Source organism: Danio rerio, chromosome 14, assembly GCF_049306965.1.
Source record: "Danio rerio strain Tuebingen ecotype United States chromosome 14, GRCz12tu, whole genome shotgun sequence".
Taxonomy (NCBI): Eukaryota; Metazoa; Chordata; class Actinopteri; order Cypriniformes; family Danionidae; genus Danio; species Danio rerio.
Genome location: NC_133189.1, coordinates 40,202,279 through 40,216,128, shown reverse-complemented (window position 1 = coordinate 40,216,128; position 13,850 = coordinate 40,202,279). Strand labels below are relative to the sequence as shown.

The 13,850-nt window shown below is 34.4% G+C and overlaps 1 protein-coding gene across 7 annotated transcripts in view; it reads left to right on the top strand.

The window, feature by feature from the left end:
* The window catches only part of pdgfc (platelet derived growth factor c), a 298,659-nt gene that overhangs the window by 248,303 nt on the left and 36,506 nt on the right, over window positions 1-13,850 (top strand). For all 7 annotated transcript variants that reach the window (XM_073922101.1, XM_068213387.2, XM_073922102.1 and 4 more), the window contains one exon: window positions 2,891-3,086. In XM_073922101.1, the coding sequence (XP_073778202.1) occupies window positions 3,013-3,086 (74 nt within the window). In that variant the 5' untranslated portion in view covers window positions 2,891-3,012. The remainder of the gene's footprint in view (window positions 1-2,890; window positions 3,087-13,850) is intronic.

The following is a 13,850-nucleotide window of genomic DNA, read 5'->3' as shown; positions in this document are numbered from 1 at the left end:
ATGAATGATTGGACATAAGCACTAAACTGGCAAAATCTGATATTTATAATGGGTTTCGTGAATCTTAAGAAACTTAAGACTCAGGAACAGTGCAGGCTCGTAGGGTTGAGGAGCCCTACGCGAGATTAAAAAAAATTAAAAATTGGGCCGACTAGTGTAAAAACAGTAAGAAAATACCAAAAAAAAAAAAATTTTTAATATTTAAGTCTATACATTTTTATTAACTGAAACATATTTAACCTATAAAGCATATTTAAAAATATTTATTCAGAATTAAACCTAAGTAGTTTATTTTTCAAATTATTGTTTTCTGGCTTGCAAACTTGAGTATGACATATTTAAACAAAAAATGAATCAAATGCATTTTTTTGTAGATGAATAACATACAAATCTATGCAAAAATAACATGACATGTTAGCTTGTTTTTAGACTTTTTTTTTTAACACAAACAAAAATTTGCATTAAATGTTGGACAGTAGGTAAAATTAGATTTTGACTTAATGAGGGAGAAACATGTTTTTTTTTTCAGTAATGGGAAATAGTGGGATAGATAATTAATTGATTATTTATTGAAACATGCTAAATGTGGCCTTTTTTTCTCACATATGAAACAAATATTTCTGTGATTAAGGGCATTGTTGCATTTATCAAAACAAGTCCTAATACTGCACTACTAAATAATGTATTATGCACAGCAGAACATACATTTACTAGCTTGCTCTTCTTTCTCTGCTTTTCTTTTCTTCCTTTTTCTGCTTTGAAAATATGCTGTTTGGTTTGGACGCCATTTCAGTTCAAATTAAAATTCGATTAAGATCGATTAAATATAGCAAGGACACTTGTGACGTTATATTACTTAAAACTTTAAGACACTTTTTTGGCTTTATATCAAATGTCAATTTGGGGAGATGTGGAATCTGTGTGGAAAAACGTTACGTCATTTTAGTTCACCCAATAGCCGATTGCGGATGATGTTATGCAAAATAAAGTGTGGTGCTGCTGGGTATGTTTCTAATATTTTCTGCTTTTATTCATACTTTTGTTGTGTATTTTTTATTGTTTTCAGCTATTTGTCATGTATGAATTATACAGAGCTCATTTTTTAATGAAACATGGAGGTTATTTTATTTTTCTCACCATCGTTGTAAATTGTATCGCATTTAATGGGGTTTGTGCATTGCGCAATAAGCATTGTTAATGATTTAAACGTTTGAGCTCATCCTCGCGCTTGTGTTCACAGTAAATATAATATAAAAGCAGAGTTTGTGGGGCCCTCCAAGAAACACAGGGCCCTAGGCGACTGCCGTGATTGCCTGTTGGACAGGCCAGCACTGCTCAGAAACAAGAATGAAGCCCGGTGTTTTTAACCCTGCAAATAATACATCAGTGTTCACATGCAAAATGTGACATCACCTGACCATCTAGGATTATTATAACCTTGAATAAACATTGTGAGAAATTTGGGATCCGCTTTTAATTTGTGTTACATTTCATGGTTCTCTTATGGACATTCTGTTGATTATTACCTTGTTTACATCAGGTATTGTGTATTTATTTATTTATTTATTTTTTGTCATCGTCATCATAAGTGGACAATTCCAAATACAGCTGTAAAAATGCTCTAAACATTTGAGCTTTGACTACACTGGAGATGGTCAAAGTGGACAAAATCAGTTGATCATATTTCTTTCAAATTGTTAACATCTGAAATGTGCATTGAGACAGTGGCTTGAATGAAATGACGCAAAAATGATGTGGACAGTACTGAAAGGACACTCTTGACAAAATCGAACACAAGTGCTCACAAGAGATGCGTTTGAATGCATTCTCATACTGTGTGGAGAAGGCAGTGCTCCTCAACCGACCACTTGTAATCGGATTACTGAAAATTAATTTGGTTAAAGGGCCTAGAAGGCACCATCAAAATAAAATATACCACAATTCCAAATGAAAAGCCTGTAGCTCATTTCCCCTCCCAGGCAGAGCAGCAGGTAAAGGGTGTTTTTATTTGTGCTCCATTGAGTAAAGCTTTATTGTGTCTTCCTATAGGGGAAAACAACTATAAATCTTGTCACAACTGGTAGCAAGTAAATCAGTATGTAATCATTTCTGAACTTTAAACTGACTAAAGTCTTGCCATACCTCTGTCACTTCTCTAAACCAGAAGTTTTATTCTTTGGCCTTGCTTTTCTCAGAACTGTTAAACTATCCAAGTTCCTTGAGGTACAATTGATTGTGCCAGACCATCTGTTCTGGTGGCCTTCAACAGTTTTTACCACCCAAACAATGTTATATTTTTTTTTACCTAGCTTTAATTCTTGTCTTACCATTACACATAGGAGTGTCATTGGAAGCTGTAGTTTCACTATAAATAACTCTTTAAAGCTACTGAGTGATCGCTCTTATCTGGATCTGTAATGCAAAAACTATTATGCCGAAGCCACATCAAAGCACAGGACTGCTTTGATACACAGGTTCATTAAGTATATGCTGTGTTAGCGAATGTTAGAACATCATTCTGCTAGTTTTATGGTATTGATGTTGCAAAATCATTTCCATAGTTCCCTTTTATCGCTCTCTTAATATGATTATCTGATTTTCAGTCAATCGAAGTGCCATAAAACAGACAGAAGCCTTGAGTTTGGTTCATCCTGCCTTTGTGCAATCATTTATTTGCGTTAGGATTCGAGCAGTGCATTGCATAATCCATATTCTTTGAGTTTTAATGTGATGCGTTTGCAGCTAAATCCAGTGTGATGTTCATTTGCATTGAGAAAAAAAAACTACAGCCATTCACAAATGACAGTGTGACATGCTTTTTCTCCGCTCTGGTGAGTTATGCAGGTTTAGAAATGTTTTAATGAGCCTCTATTCTTTCTTTCTTTTATAGGAGTGCACGAGTCTCAACACGAGAAGGTCCTCAGTGTCACTGGGGATGGAATTATTCAAAGTCCTAACTTTCCCAACAAATATCCCCGAAATACTGTTATAGTGTGGCAACTGGTGGCAGTCATGGAAAGTTCCAGGATCCAGCTGACCTTTGACCCACGCTTCGGCCTGGAGGACGCGGAGGACGGCACTTGCAAGTAAGAGACCCTGACCTCCTGGCTATTGACTAGACTTCACGTCCACATTAATATGAAGGACATATTGAATAAGGACATTGTGGCAGTTTAATAAGTCATTAAGTGGGTGGGTGGGTGGGTGGACATCAGATCAGAACAGTTGTACTTCCCAGACATTATACCAATACAAAAAAAAAAAACACATGACTGAGATGGGAAAAAAGGCTTTTAAGTATGCAGCACCTTTTGCTTGAAATAATCTGCAAACACAGTTGCAGTTCAAAGACTTGATTTCACTACATGCTTTTAAAAAGACTTAAAGTTTAAGAAGTTGAAACACAGGTTTGTAGATGTTTTGAAGAGTTGTCTGTGTGATTCATGTTAACTGTAAAATGTTTTTGTGTGTTGTCTGTTGGACTCATGTGACTTGTGTACTGCCTAATCTTGGCCAGGACGCTCTTGTAAAAGAGATTTTTAATCTCAATGTGTCTTTCCTGGTAAAATAAAGGTTATAATAATAATAATAATACAATGATTGCTGGTATAATCACAAACATTAACATTTTACTTTAAAAAGGTTTTTAGACAGTAAACCTTTTGAGCTTTTTGTTGTATAGATTGCACCTTGTTTATAAAAACTTAATCTTTCTCATCACTATGCATAATGTCCACATCTGAGATATTTACATCTGCCATATGCTCAAGAACTTCAAGATCTGTTTATTCTGTAATCTGTATATACAATTGTTTCAGCAATTAATTAGTACATTGATCGTTTTTATATACATAAAAAAAGTTTAATCAGCATTACTGGAGATTTATTTTCAACAGATCTTGAACCCATTGTACAGTGCTCAGCATTATTGAGTTTACACCGTTTTGAAGGTGAATATTTGTATCCATTACTTAGTGAATATAGGCTATGTATTTTAGTTCATTTAAACAAAACAGATTTATTAAACAGATATGTTTATTAAAATAATATTTTAGTCATCAAACATATTTAGAAATTGAAAGATAATTCTATTGAATTCAAACAAAATATTGCAAAAAATTCCAACCTACAAAATAAATGTGGGTTTACTAGTTTTTGGTTGCTTAGTTATCCTAAGTTATTTTGTTAGTTAAGCTCCTGATTTTGCTTCAGTACTGACTAATCCAATGTATATGCGCAAATATAATATTGTATAGCTTCCTATTAAAAATATAAATTTAAAAGAGAGATTTGTGATGGGTTTACTTGTTTATGCTGAGCACTGTGCATTCTAATGGACAGACATATTTGAAAAAATATCTCTAAAGCTTGCAATGTTACAAAAGATTTCAAAGTTTAATTAGTAAGCAATCCCTTTTGCAATCCCTTTTTTACATACTGGCAAACATATCAATAAATCTGAATAAAAACATTGCAAATGTGGCTTACGCCTGTGTCTGGAGTGAAGTGATAGTGGATTTTTTTCAAATTACAACATGCCGAGCCTCCTCGCCATTTGATCGAATGACAATCGTCCACTCTCATGGACTGCAGGCTTTAAATTAGATGCTCTGGAGCCACAAAAAAATATGGGCTGACACGTGATATCCATTGTAATGCACCCAAGGTCCAAAGGGATTAAATGTAGTAAAAGTCTAAACCCACAATTAATGTAAAAAGGCATGTTATAATGTAGTCAAAACTTGGCTGAAACTGTGGAGAGGAAGAGATTTAGAAGATCCGAGGGCTTGAAAAATCCCCATGCGCTTCCTTTGAGGTGCTCAAATGTTTGCTTAGTGTTATACGACAAATCAGCACCACTAAACAAGCAGCATCAGGCACCCATTGCACTCGTGACAGGGTCAGACATAAGATGAAGCACCCATATTCAGTGAAGCAGTACGTACTCTATGTATGTGTGGAGGGAGGGGGAATTACACTGGAGATGTATGTGCTTGTTGTGACCATTTTTTAAGATTTAGAGTCGAAAGGATGCCATTTGGGAGATTGGCTGTGCTGCATGAAGGCTGATGAATAATGAAGAGCCCACCCCCGGAGTGATTTTGTTTGGTTATATATTTATTTTTTCTTCGACGGATACCTTTGACATAAAGAGCCCTTTCTGCTTTGTGCATATTTAGTTCCGAGAGTCCTACATAGCTCCATAGCATCTGTTTGAGATTCTGAGATGCGTATGAACACAGACTTACACACATACACACACTCAAGCACACATAGCCCAGCCAATCCACATTAAAGACCCTTTCAATTACAGGCTAGCTTTCCTTCCTTCCTTCCAGGCCTCTGTCCGTGCCTCTGTTTTGCTGTATGGTGCAATCGATTGCAGACGTGCACATCTGTGCATTTTTACTTCCCAGAATGTAGATGATGACCTTCCCATAGCTGGTGGTTTCATCTGGAAAAAAATATTGCAACAGCTCTTCCGATTGTTAATGAACAGTGTGCTTTTCTTGCATATTTTCTATTGACATTCTTTAGATACCTGATAAAGATTCTTTATTGTCTGCAAGCCATTTGTAGAATATATTGTGATATACAGTGTTCGTGTGTATATACTGTTGGTGTAAATCAGTATAGTTTTATTTCTTGTCAATAATCAATTAGATAATGTGCTTTCATACACACTTATTGGCAAACTTCTGGATTTTTGCCAGCAGTGTGTATAGTGCAAGCTAGTGGCTATATGGACTCATTTCTTATTGATTTTAACGGTGCCATAGAGTGCATTGGCTCAATAAGTTAAATTGTCCTTTACAGTTTGTGCCTTGTGTAGCAAAAGCACCATGCTACGCACATAAAAAAAAAAAAATAAGGATGACCGTCTATTAAAAGAGGTCACCCGGGGTCCCCTTTTCTGCTCCCCAAGCATATACACAAAAGCCAAGTTGTCAAAATGAGGTTAACAGATTTCATTCATTCCTTTTTTTTTCGGTTTAGTTCTTTTATTAATCAGGGCTCGCCACAGTGGAATAAACCGCCAACTATTCCAGCATGTTTTACGCAGCGGATGCCCTTTCAGTTGCAACCTATCACTGGGAAACACTCATACACCCTCAAAACACATACAGTTGAAGTCAGAATTATTAGACCCCCGTTTATTTTTCCCCCCAATTTCTGTTTAACAGAAAATATTTTTTTTCAACACATTTCTAAACATAATAGTTTTAATAACTCATTTCTAATAACTGATTTATTTAATCTTTGTCATGATGACAGTAAATAAAATTTGACTAGATATTTTTCAAGACACTTCTAAACAGCTTAAAGTGACATTTAAAGGCTGAACTGGGATAATTAGGTTAACTAGGCAGGTTAGGGTAATTAGGCAAGTTATTATTTAACGATGGTTTGTTCTGTAGACTATCGAAAAAAAAAATTGCTTAATGGGGCTAATAATTTTGACCATAAAATGGTTCATAAAAAATTAAAAACTGCTTTTATTCTAGATGAAATTAAACAAATAAGAATTTCTCCAGAAAAAAAAATATTTTATCAGACAACACTTCCTTACTCTATTAAACATCATTTGGGAAATATTAAAAAAGGAAAAAAAAGTTCAAAGCTAATGATTCTGACTTTAACTGTATACACTGCGGCCAATTTAGCTTGCCCAATTCACAACAAAAAGGAACAAAAGGCCAAAACAAAAAGTATGCTACCTAAGTATGCTATTAAGCGTCTCTTACCTAAACCTAAAACTAGGGATGTCCTAATCAAGTTTTTTTTACCTCGAGTCAGAATCATTTGATTTTAAGTATCTACCGAAACCCGATCCGATACTTCTATAATACATAAAAAAAAATCAAGAAGAGCAAAAAACAGATTCAGGATGTTCCTTATTTTTTATTTAACTCGCTTATTTTAACATTCAACAACTCTTAACAAACAGCACTTCTGTGAGGTAGCTTGAACAATCAAGCAATAAATAACATCAATTCATCACTTTTGGACTTTAGTGCAACAGTAAATATAAAGAAATCTAATATAAAACAAATAGCACCTCAACTTAAAATACCCAGCAGGCAATGCTGAATTTACATATCTCACTGTTTGCTATGGCAATGTTCATCAACTTTATAATACCTCCAGACTGCAGAAGTCTTATTTATTTTATTTTGAGTAGAATAAAAGCATTTTTTTTTTCATTTGAAGATCAAAATTATTAGCCCCTTTAAGCTATATATTTTTCGATAGTCTAAAGAACAAACCATCGTTATACAATAACTTGCCTAATTACCCTAACCTTCCTACCTAAATAACCTAGTTAAACCTTTAAATGCCACTTTAAGCTGTATAAAAGTGTAAAAATTTTTGTCCTGAAAAATATCTAGTCAAATATTATGTACTGTCATCGTGACAAAGATAAAATAAATCAGTTATTCAGGATGAGTTATTAAAACTATTATGTTTAGAAATGTGTTGAAAAAAATCTTCTCTCCGTTAAAGAGAAATTGGGGAAAAAATAAAGGGGGGAGGGGGGTAATAATTCAGGGGGGCTAATAATTCTGACTTCAACCGTATATGCATATACATTCGAGTCCTGATCTGGAAGTAATGTCCGATTCTGAAACCGTGTGATCGAACCCGATTTCTGATCACAAGATCGGATCTGAACATCCATACTAAAAATAAAGGTTTGTAAATAAAACAACAATTTTACTCTCCTTGTCTATGCATTAAACATGGGAAAGGTGACAAAAGAAAAAGGACCTTCACTTACATCATTAAGCAGTAAACAGAGAATCTCACCAGATGACATTAAAAAGGTTTCAGGCAGAAAATAATCACTCAGACACGGCTAATACAAAATACCATCCTATTACTGTATTTAACAGAGTATCTCACCAGGTGACTTTGAAAGGTTTCAGACAGAAAGATTTCACTGCCACACAGAGAACTTAAAGCGATCTGCTCACACACAACACAACAGCGAGGGGAAACAGGAGAGAGAACTCATCAAACAGCGCCAACAGCATGCTTTTATGATTGGCACCACCCCTCTCACAGCTGCACCTGATCTCCACTCATGTGGAGAGAGAGAAAGAGACAGATAAGGCACAATACACACAGGCACATTAATACACACCAGCACTGTCAAAATAAAAAGTTACTCAATACATAACATTTGGCTTAGTGCCTTTCTGGAGAATGTTTGGTTTAATATGCTCATTTATAACCAAAGGATTTATCGCTAGTGAATCAGTGTACTGTTGTGTGTATTTATAGGCAACTACTTAAATTACTGATGTACTGTTTACATACTGTACACTGCGAATTCCCACGATTCTGGATCAGTTTAAATCATTATAGTTTCCTACACTGCAAAAATAAAAAAGTTATGTTTATTTTCTTGAGTTTCTAATCCAAATATCTATATAATAATTAAGTCAAGAAGCAGTTTCTAGACAAGTTAAAAATATTCTCATGTTTTCAGATAAAAGAAGTCAAAATCTAGTGAGTTTTTCCTTAAAATATCTGCTAATGGGGTAAGCATTGTTTTCTCTTTGAAAGAATGTTATTTTGCTTACCTAATTGGCAGATTATTTTGCTTGTTTTAAGGAAAAAAATAATTTTGACATGTTATTTTCTTTATTTTTGCTTGTCTAGAAAATGATTATTGATTTAAGACTTTTTTTTTTATTTGGACTAGTAAGAAAAGCATTTTTTTCTGCATTGTTGTGTTTTTTTTGTTTTTTTTTTTGAAAAAGACTTTTTTTTTTAAATGTACCATGCATGCATTTTTGCGAGAATCGTGCTTCAGTAAGTGAGCTTAATTACATAAGATGACAAAATATATAAACAGTGTATGATTAATCACAATAAGTGTGCAATTAAAGTGGTACAATTAATCACATTTAAAAAGGGTAGTCTATGTACAGCATTTAATACATATGCTTAATTCCCTCTCCACAGGCACATCACGCAAATAGGTGAACATAATAAGACATAACCCTTTCTTAGTTGGCCACATTGATGATGTGAATCTGCTTGCGCTTGTCTACTTGGTTTAAATCAGAAACCCTGGCCTTGAGGACAAGTATAGGGTTGGATTTTTTTGTAGTGAGTCTGTATTTGACCTGAAGTGACTTTGTGGTTTTGTGTGTTTGGTAGATGTTATATTTATTTAGCTGCAATAAATTATTATTTACAGTTGTTGTTGTACATTTGATGTACAAATACAACATTTATGTCTTTTTCACATAGCCAAAAGTATTAGCCCTTCTGTGTTTATTTTTTCTTTTTCAAATATTTCCCACATGATGTTTAACAGGAAGGGATTTTTACAGTATTTCCTATAATATTTTTTCTTCTGAAGAAAGTCTCAATTGTTTTTTTGTTTTTTGTTTTTGGCTTGAATTAAAGCAATTTTTAATTTTTAATAAAATTTTGAGGTCAATACTATTAAGCTATATATATTTCTTTTTCCAAATTGTCTACAGAACAAACCATCATTAATACAATGCCCTTATTACCCAAACTTGCCTAGTTAACCTTGTAGAAGTCCATCTATTACCCCAATGACAAAACTAACAGCATGGTCGAGGGTTAAATGCATGTAAGCCTTTTCTAGTGCTTCTGAAAATAATTTTGTTATTTATTAGAATTTATTTATATTCGTTTTTTAGCTCCGAATTTAATCTGACTCCAATTTTAAGTGATCGTAAAATGTAGACTATATTTCTAATTGTTAGAACGGATCACATTCATCATCACATTCATCACTTAATTTAGAGTTTTGATTTATATCTGTTCTCTTACACTTCAGTTATACATTCATTAGGGACCAAACGCCGCTCAGAGTTTCACGCCCCGGATTAACGTGTCTTCTCTGAAGTTAGTCAAGAGATATAGGGTTAGCTAACACTTTAATAATCTGGTTGCAAACTGCTCACTTGTCCTAAAAAGTAGTAGATTTAGCCACTTCCAGACAACTTGCTAATTTTAGCAATTAGATGATTAAAGATCTCCATGCTGCCATCCTTACAATCTAATTAACCTAGTTAAGCTCTTAATTTGCACTTTAAGCTGAATACTAGTGTCTTGCAAAATATGTAGTAAAATATTACGTGCTGTCATCATGGCAAATATATAAGAAATCAGTCATTAGAATTTTGGGTAACACTTCAGTTTAGGTCACAATTCATGCCATTTACAAACAATTACCTAACACTACTGGATTAATAGACTACTAATTAGCTATTTATTAATAGTTAGTAAGGTATATGTTGGTTCTTGGGTAGGTATAGTGTCACCATCCTGCAGTTAGTCTCCATTCCCCTAGAGGTCCCCGTGTTTCCCCTCTGAATTTGTTCTTCCTCATGTGTTCTTGTTTACTTAATTTAGATCACCTGTGACTTGTTTCAGCCAGTGTATTTAAGTTGTCACTTTGTCTGTGTTCCTCACTCGGTGTTTGAGTCATCTCTGGTGAACTTGCCTTGCGTTTCCCTTGATCTCCTGAGCTACGTCTAGTAAGAGTGTTTTATTTTCCTTGTTGCTGACTGCATTAATTATCTGTTTGTTTTCTCCCCTCGTGGAGTTTTCTTTACATGTTTATTATACTGTTAGAGTATTTTGTATACCTCATTCTGAGAAGAACCTAAGCTGTCTGTTTTGCTACCTCATTTTTGAGAAGAACCTAAGTTGATTTTTTTTTTTTAATAAATCCTCGTTCGTCAGTTCGTCAGTTCGTTTGGGTCCAACACGACTTCCTCTGTGTCTTAGTGGTATACACATTGGTTTCCACACCAGAGACCCGGGTTCAAGACCCGGTCGTGACATATAGATATGCAAAATACACTAATACATTATAACTACTAATGAACAGTTAATTTATTAATAAAATGCTGGTAATAAGCCAGTAGTTAATAGCATAAATTGTGATTTAAACTAATGTGTTACCAAATTCAGTTGTTAAAATTATTATATTTAGAAATGTGTTGAAAAAATCTTCTTTCTATTAAACAGAAATTGGGGGGAAAAATACAGGAGGGCTAATAATTCTGACTTCAACTGTATATGCATCTTACACAACTTCCCTGTTACACAACATATTTTTTCTCTTATTGAAACTCTGTGAATACATTCACACACACTGGTATGATGATCTTATGCCAGTTAATGAAGAAAAAAAAGCCCCTTCTGTTTGGATCGAATCAAAGCAACTGGGCTGGAATAAACTGTGCTAAAGCTGCATGCTGAATCCTATCGCTCTGCCTCCAGCAAAACCCAGCCCAGAGCCGACAGGCCACTGCAGACAACTCTCATCATCCTCTGTGTTTGTTCAGACCGATAAGAAAACTGGGCCAGATTTTCTCTACTACTTAGGAAATTGAACAATGTTGGTTCAGTGTTTGATGGAAAGCTGAAGGGTGATGAAAGATCATCCATGGAATAAGATTCAGTCATCGCAACTATTAGGAGCTGTAGTTGTGATCAACAGTATATATTTAATGGACAGGGATATTTATCATTGTGGTTTATGGTGATGCATGAGGGCATTCATCAAGTTTAAAAGAATAAAGAATTGTAATAGTTCAGGTTAAAGCAGAGTTTGTCAAACGACTCACTTGAATGCATTCATTATAGTTGACAAAAACACAATGTTAACCTATAATGTTGCTTTTTAATGTTTTCTAATTGATTAAAATTATGCTTGCAAAAAATATCATCTGAGGTAAACAGTTTCACTTCAGGGGTCAGATTTATATAGTAAATATGATCATCTTTTATATTGATCAACAATGTAAAAAGTGTATTTATTTTTCACAAAAAAGATCCAGAGCAGTTTTCATTTAAAGGTGCAGTAGGGGATCTGCCAAAATGAATCCATTAACATACAGTAATATCTTTGAAGCACACAGCCCTGTCATCCAAAACCTCCTGAAATCATGAATGCGCACCTTAAAGATGACTAACTATCTAATGTGCTTTACCCTAAAGTGACTACTATATGCTTAGTGGTTGGCCGGTGGCATGCAGGACTTTATACTAAGCCATACTTGCATGCTATTTCAGACCGAATATTAAGAGTAGCATGGTAAACAATATAGAAAGCACGTCACAGGTTGTCATTGTTCAAAACTTAACCAATGTGAATATAAAACCAACTTCACCTCAGTAAAGCAGGCTAGGCGGAATAGCGCCATTGACTTATGTTTTGTTGTTAAACTGAATAAAAATCTACTTTAGTAAACCTACATCGATGCTGCAGTAACTTATGAAATTGAAAATAGTCACATTAATTGTTCGTTGAAAGATTTCAGGGGCTGAACCCATCTGTAAAACTTCAAAATCTACAGTTAAAGTCAGAATTATTAGCCCCCCTTTGATTTTTTATGTTTATTTATTTTCTTTTTTTAAATATTTTCCAAATTATGTTTACATAGCAAGTAAAAATTTTACAGTATGTCTGATTATGTTTTTTATTCTGGAGAAAGTCTCATTTGTTTTATTTCAGGTAGAATAAAAGCAGTTTTAAATTTATTTTGAACCATTTTAGGGTCAAAATTATTAGCCCCTTTAGGCTATATATATATATTTTTTCAAATCTCTACAGAACAAACCATCGTTATACAATAACTTGCCTAATTACCCTAACCTGCCTTGTTAACTAATTAACCGAGTTAAACATTTAAATGTCACTTTAAACTGTATAGTAAGTCTCTTGAAAAATATCTAGTAAAATATTATTTACTATCATCATGGCAAAGGTAGAATAAATCAGTTATTAGAAATGAGTTATTTAAACTATTATGTTTAGAAATGTGTTAAGAAAATCTTCTCTCCGTTAAACGGAAATTGGGGAGAAAATAAACAGGGGGTCTAATAAATCAGGGGGGCTAATAATTTCAACTGCGTTAGCATTGCGTGACTAAAACCACACTGAACTGAGCTAAACTGAACTGAACTTAAACACTAAAAACTGAACTACCCTGATCCATTCACTATGACCATTTATGTGAAGCTGCTTTGACACAATCTACATTGTAAAAGCGCTATACAAATAAAGCTGAATTGAATTAAAATATTGCATTAAAAGAGTTTTAAAACATAACATTAACAGTGTAAAAGAAATCTTTCCTCCAGCGTGCAAAACTAACTCCAATATTGATTCAGGTTTTTCAAAAGTTTTGAATCAGTATTTGTTTTTACTGCTGTCACTCTATCCTGTGCATGTGAACACGGCGCACTTGTATGCACCAACGCTGTATCTGTGTGAACAGGGGTGTGCAGATGTACAAATGTACAGTTTTGGCTACTTATCAGAATTATGGGAAATGTCGGCCTGACAATTTTTAATTGGATGAACATTTTTTATGCCTTACCCAGAACATAAAAATACATGTAGATAATTTATGGGCGACACGGTACCACAGTGGGTTGCACGATCACCTCACAGCAAGAAGGTTGCTGGTTCAAGCCTCAAATGGGTCAGTTGGCTTTTCTGTGTGGAGTTTGCATGGTCTCCCGGTGTTTGTGTGGGTTTCCTCTTGGTTGCTCTGGTTTCCCCACAAATCCTAAGACATGCGCTATAGGTGAATTGGGTATGCTAAAATTGTCCATAGTGTATGTGTGATTGAGTATGCATGGATGTTTTTCAGTGATGGGTTGCATCTGGAAGGGCATCCACTGCGTAAAACATGTGCTAGATAAGTTGGCTGTTCATTCCGCTTTGGTGGCCCCTGATTTATAAAGAGACTAAGCTGAAATGAGGATGGATGAATCAATCAATCAATCAATCAATCAATCATTTATTTTAATCAATACCATTGAAATGTGAAGAGACGTTC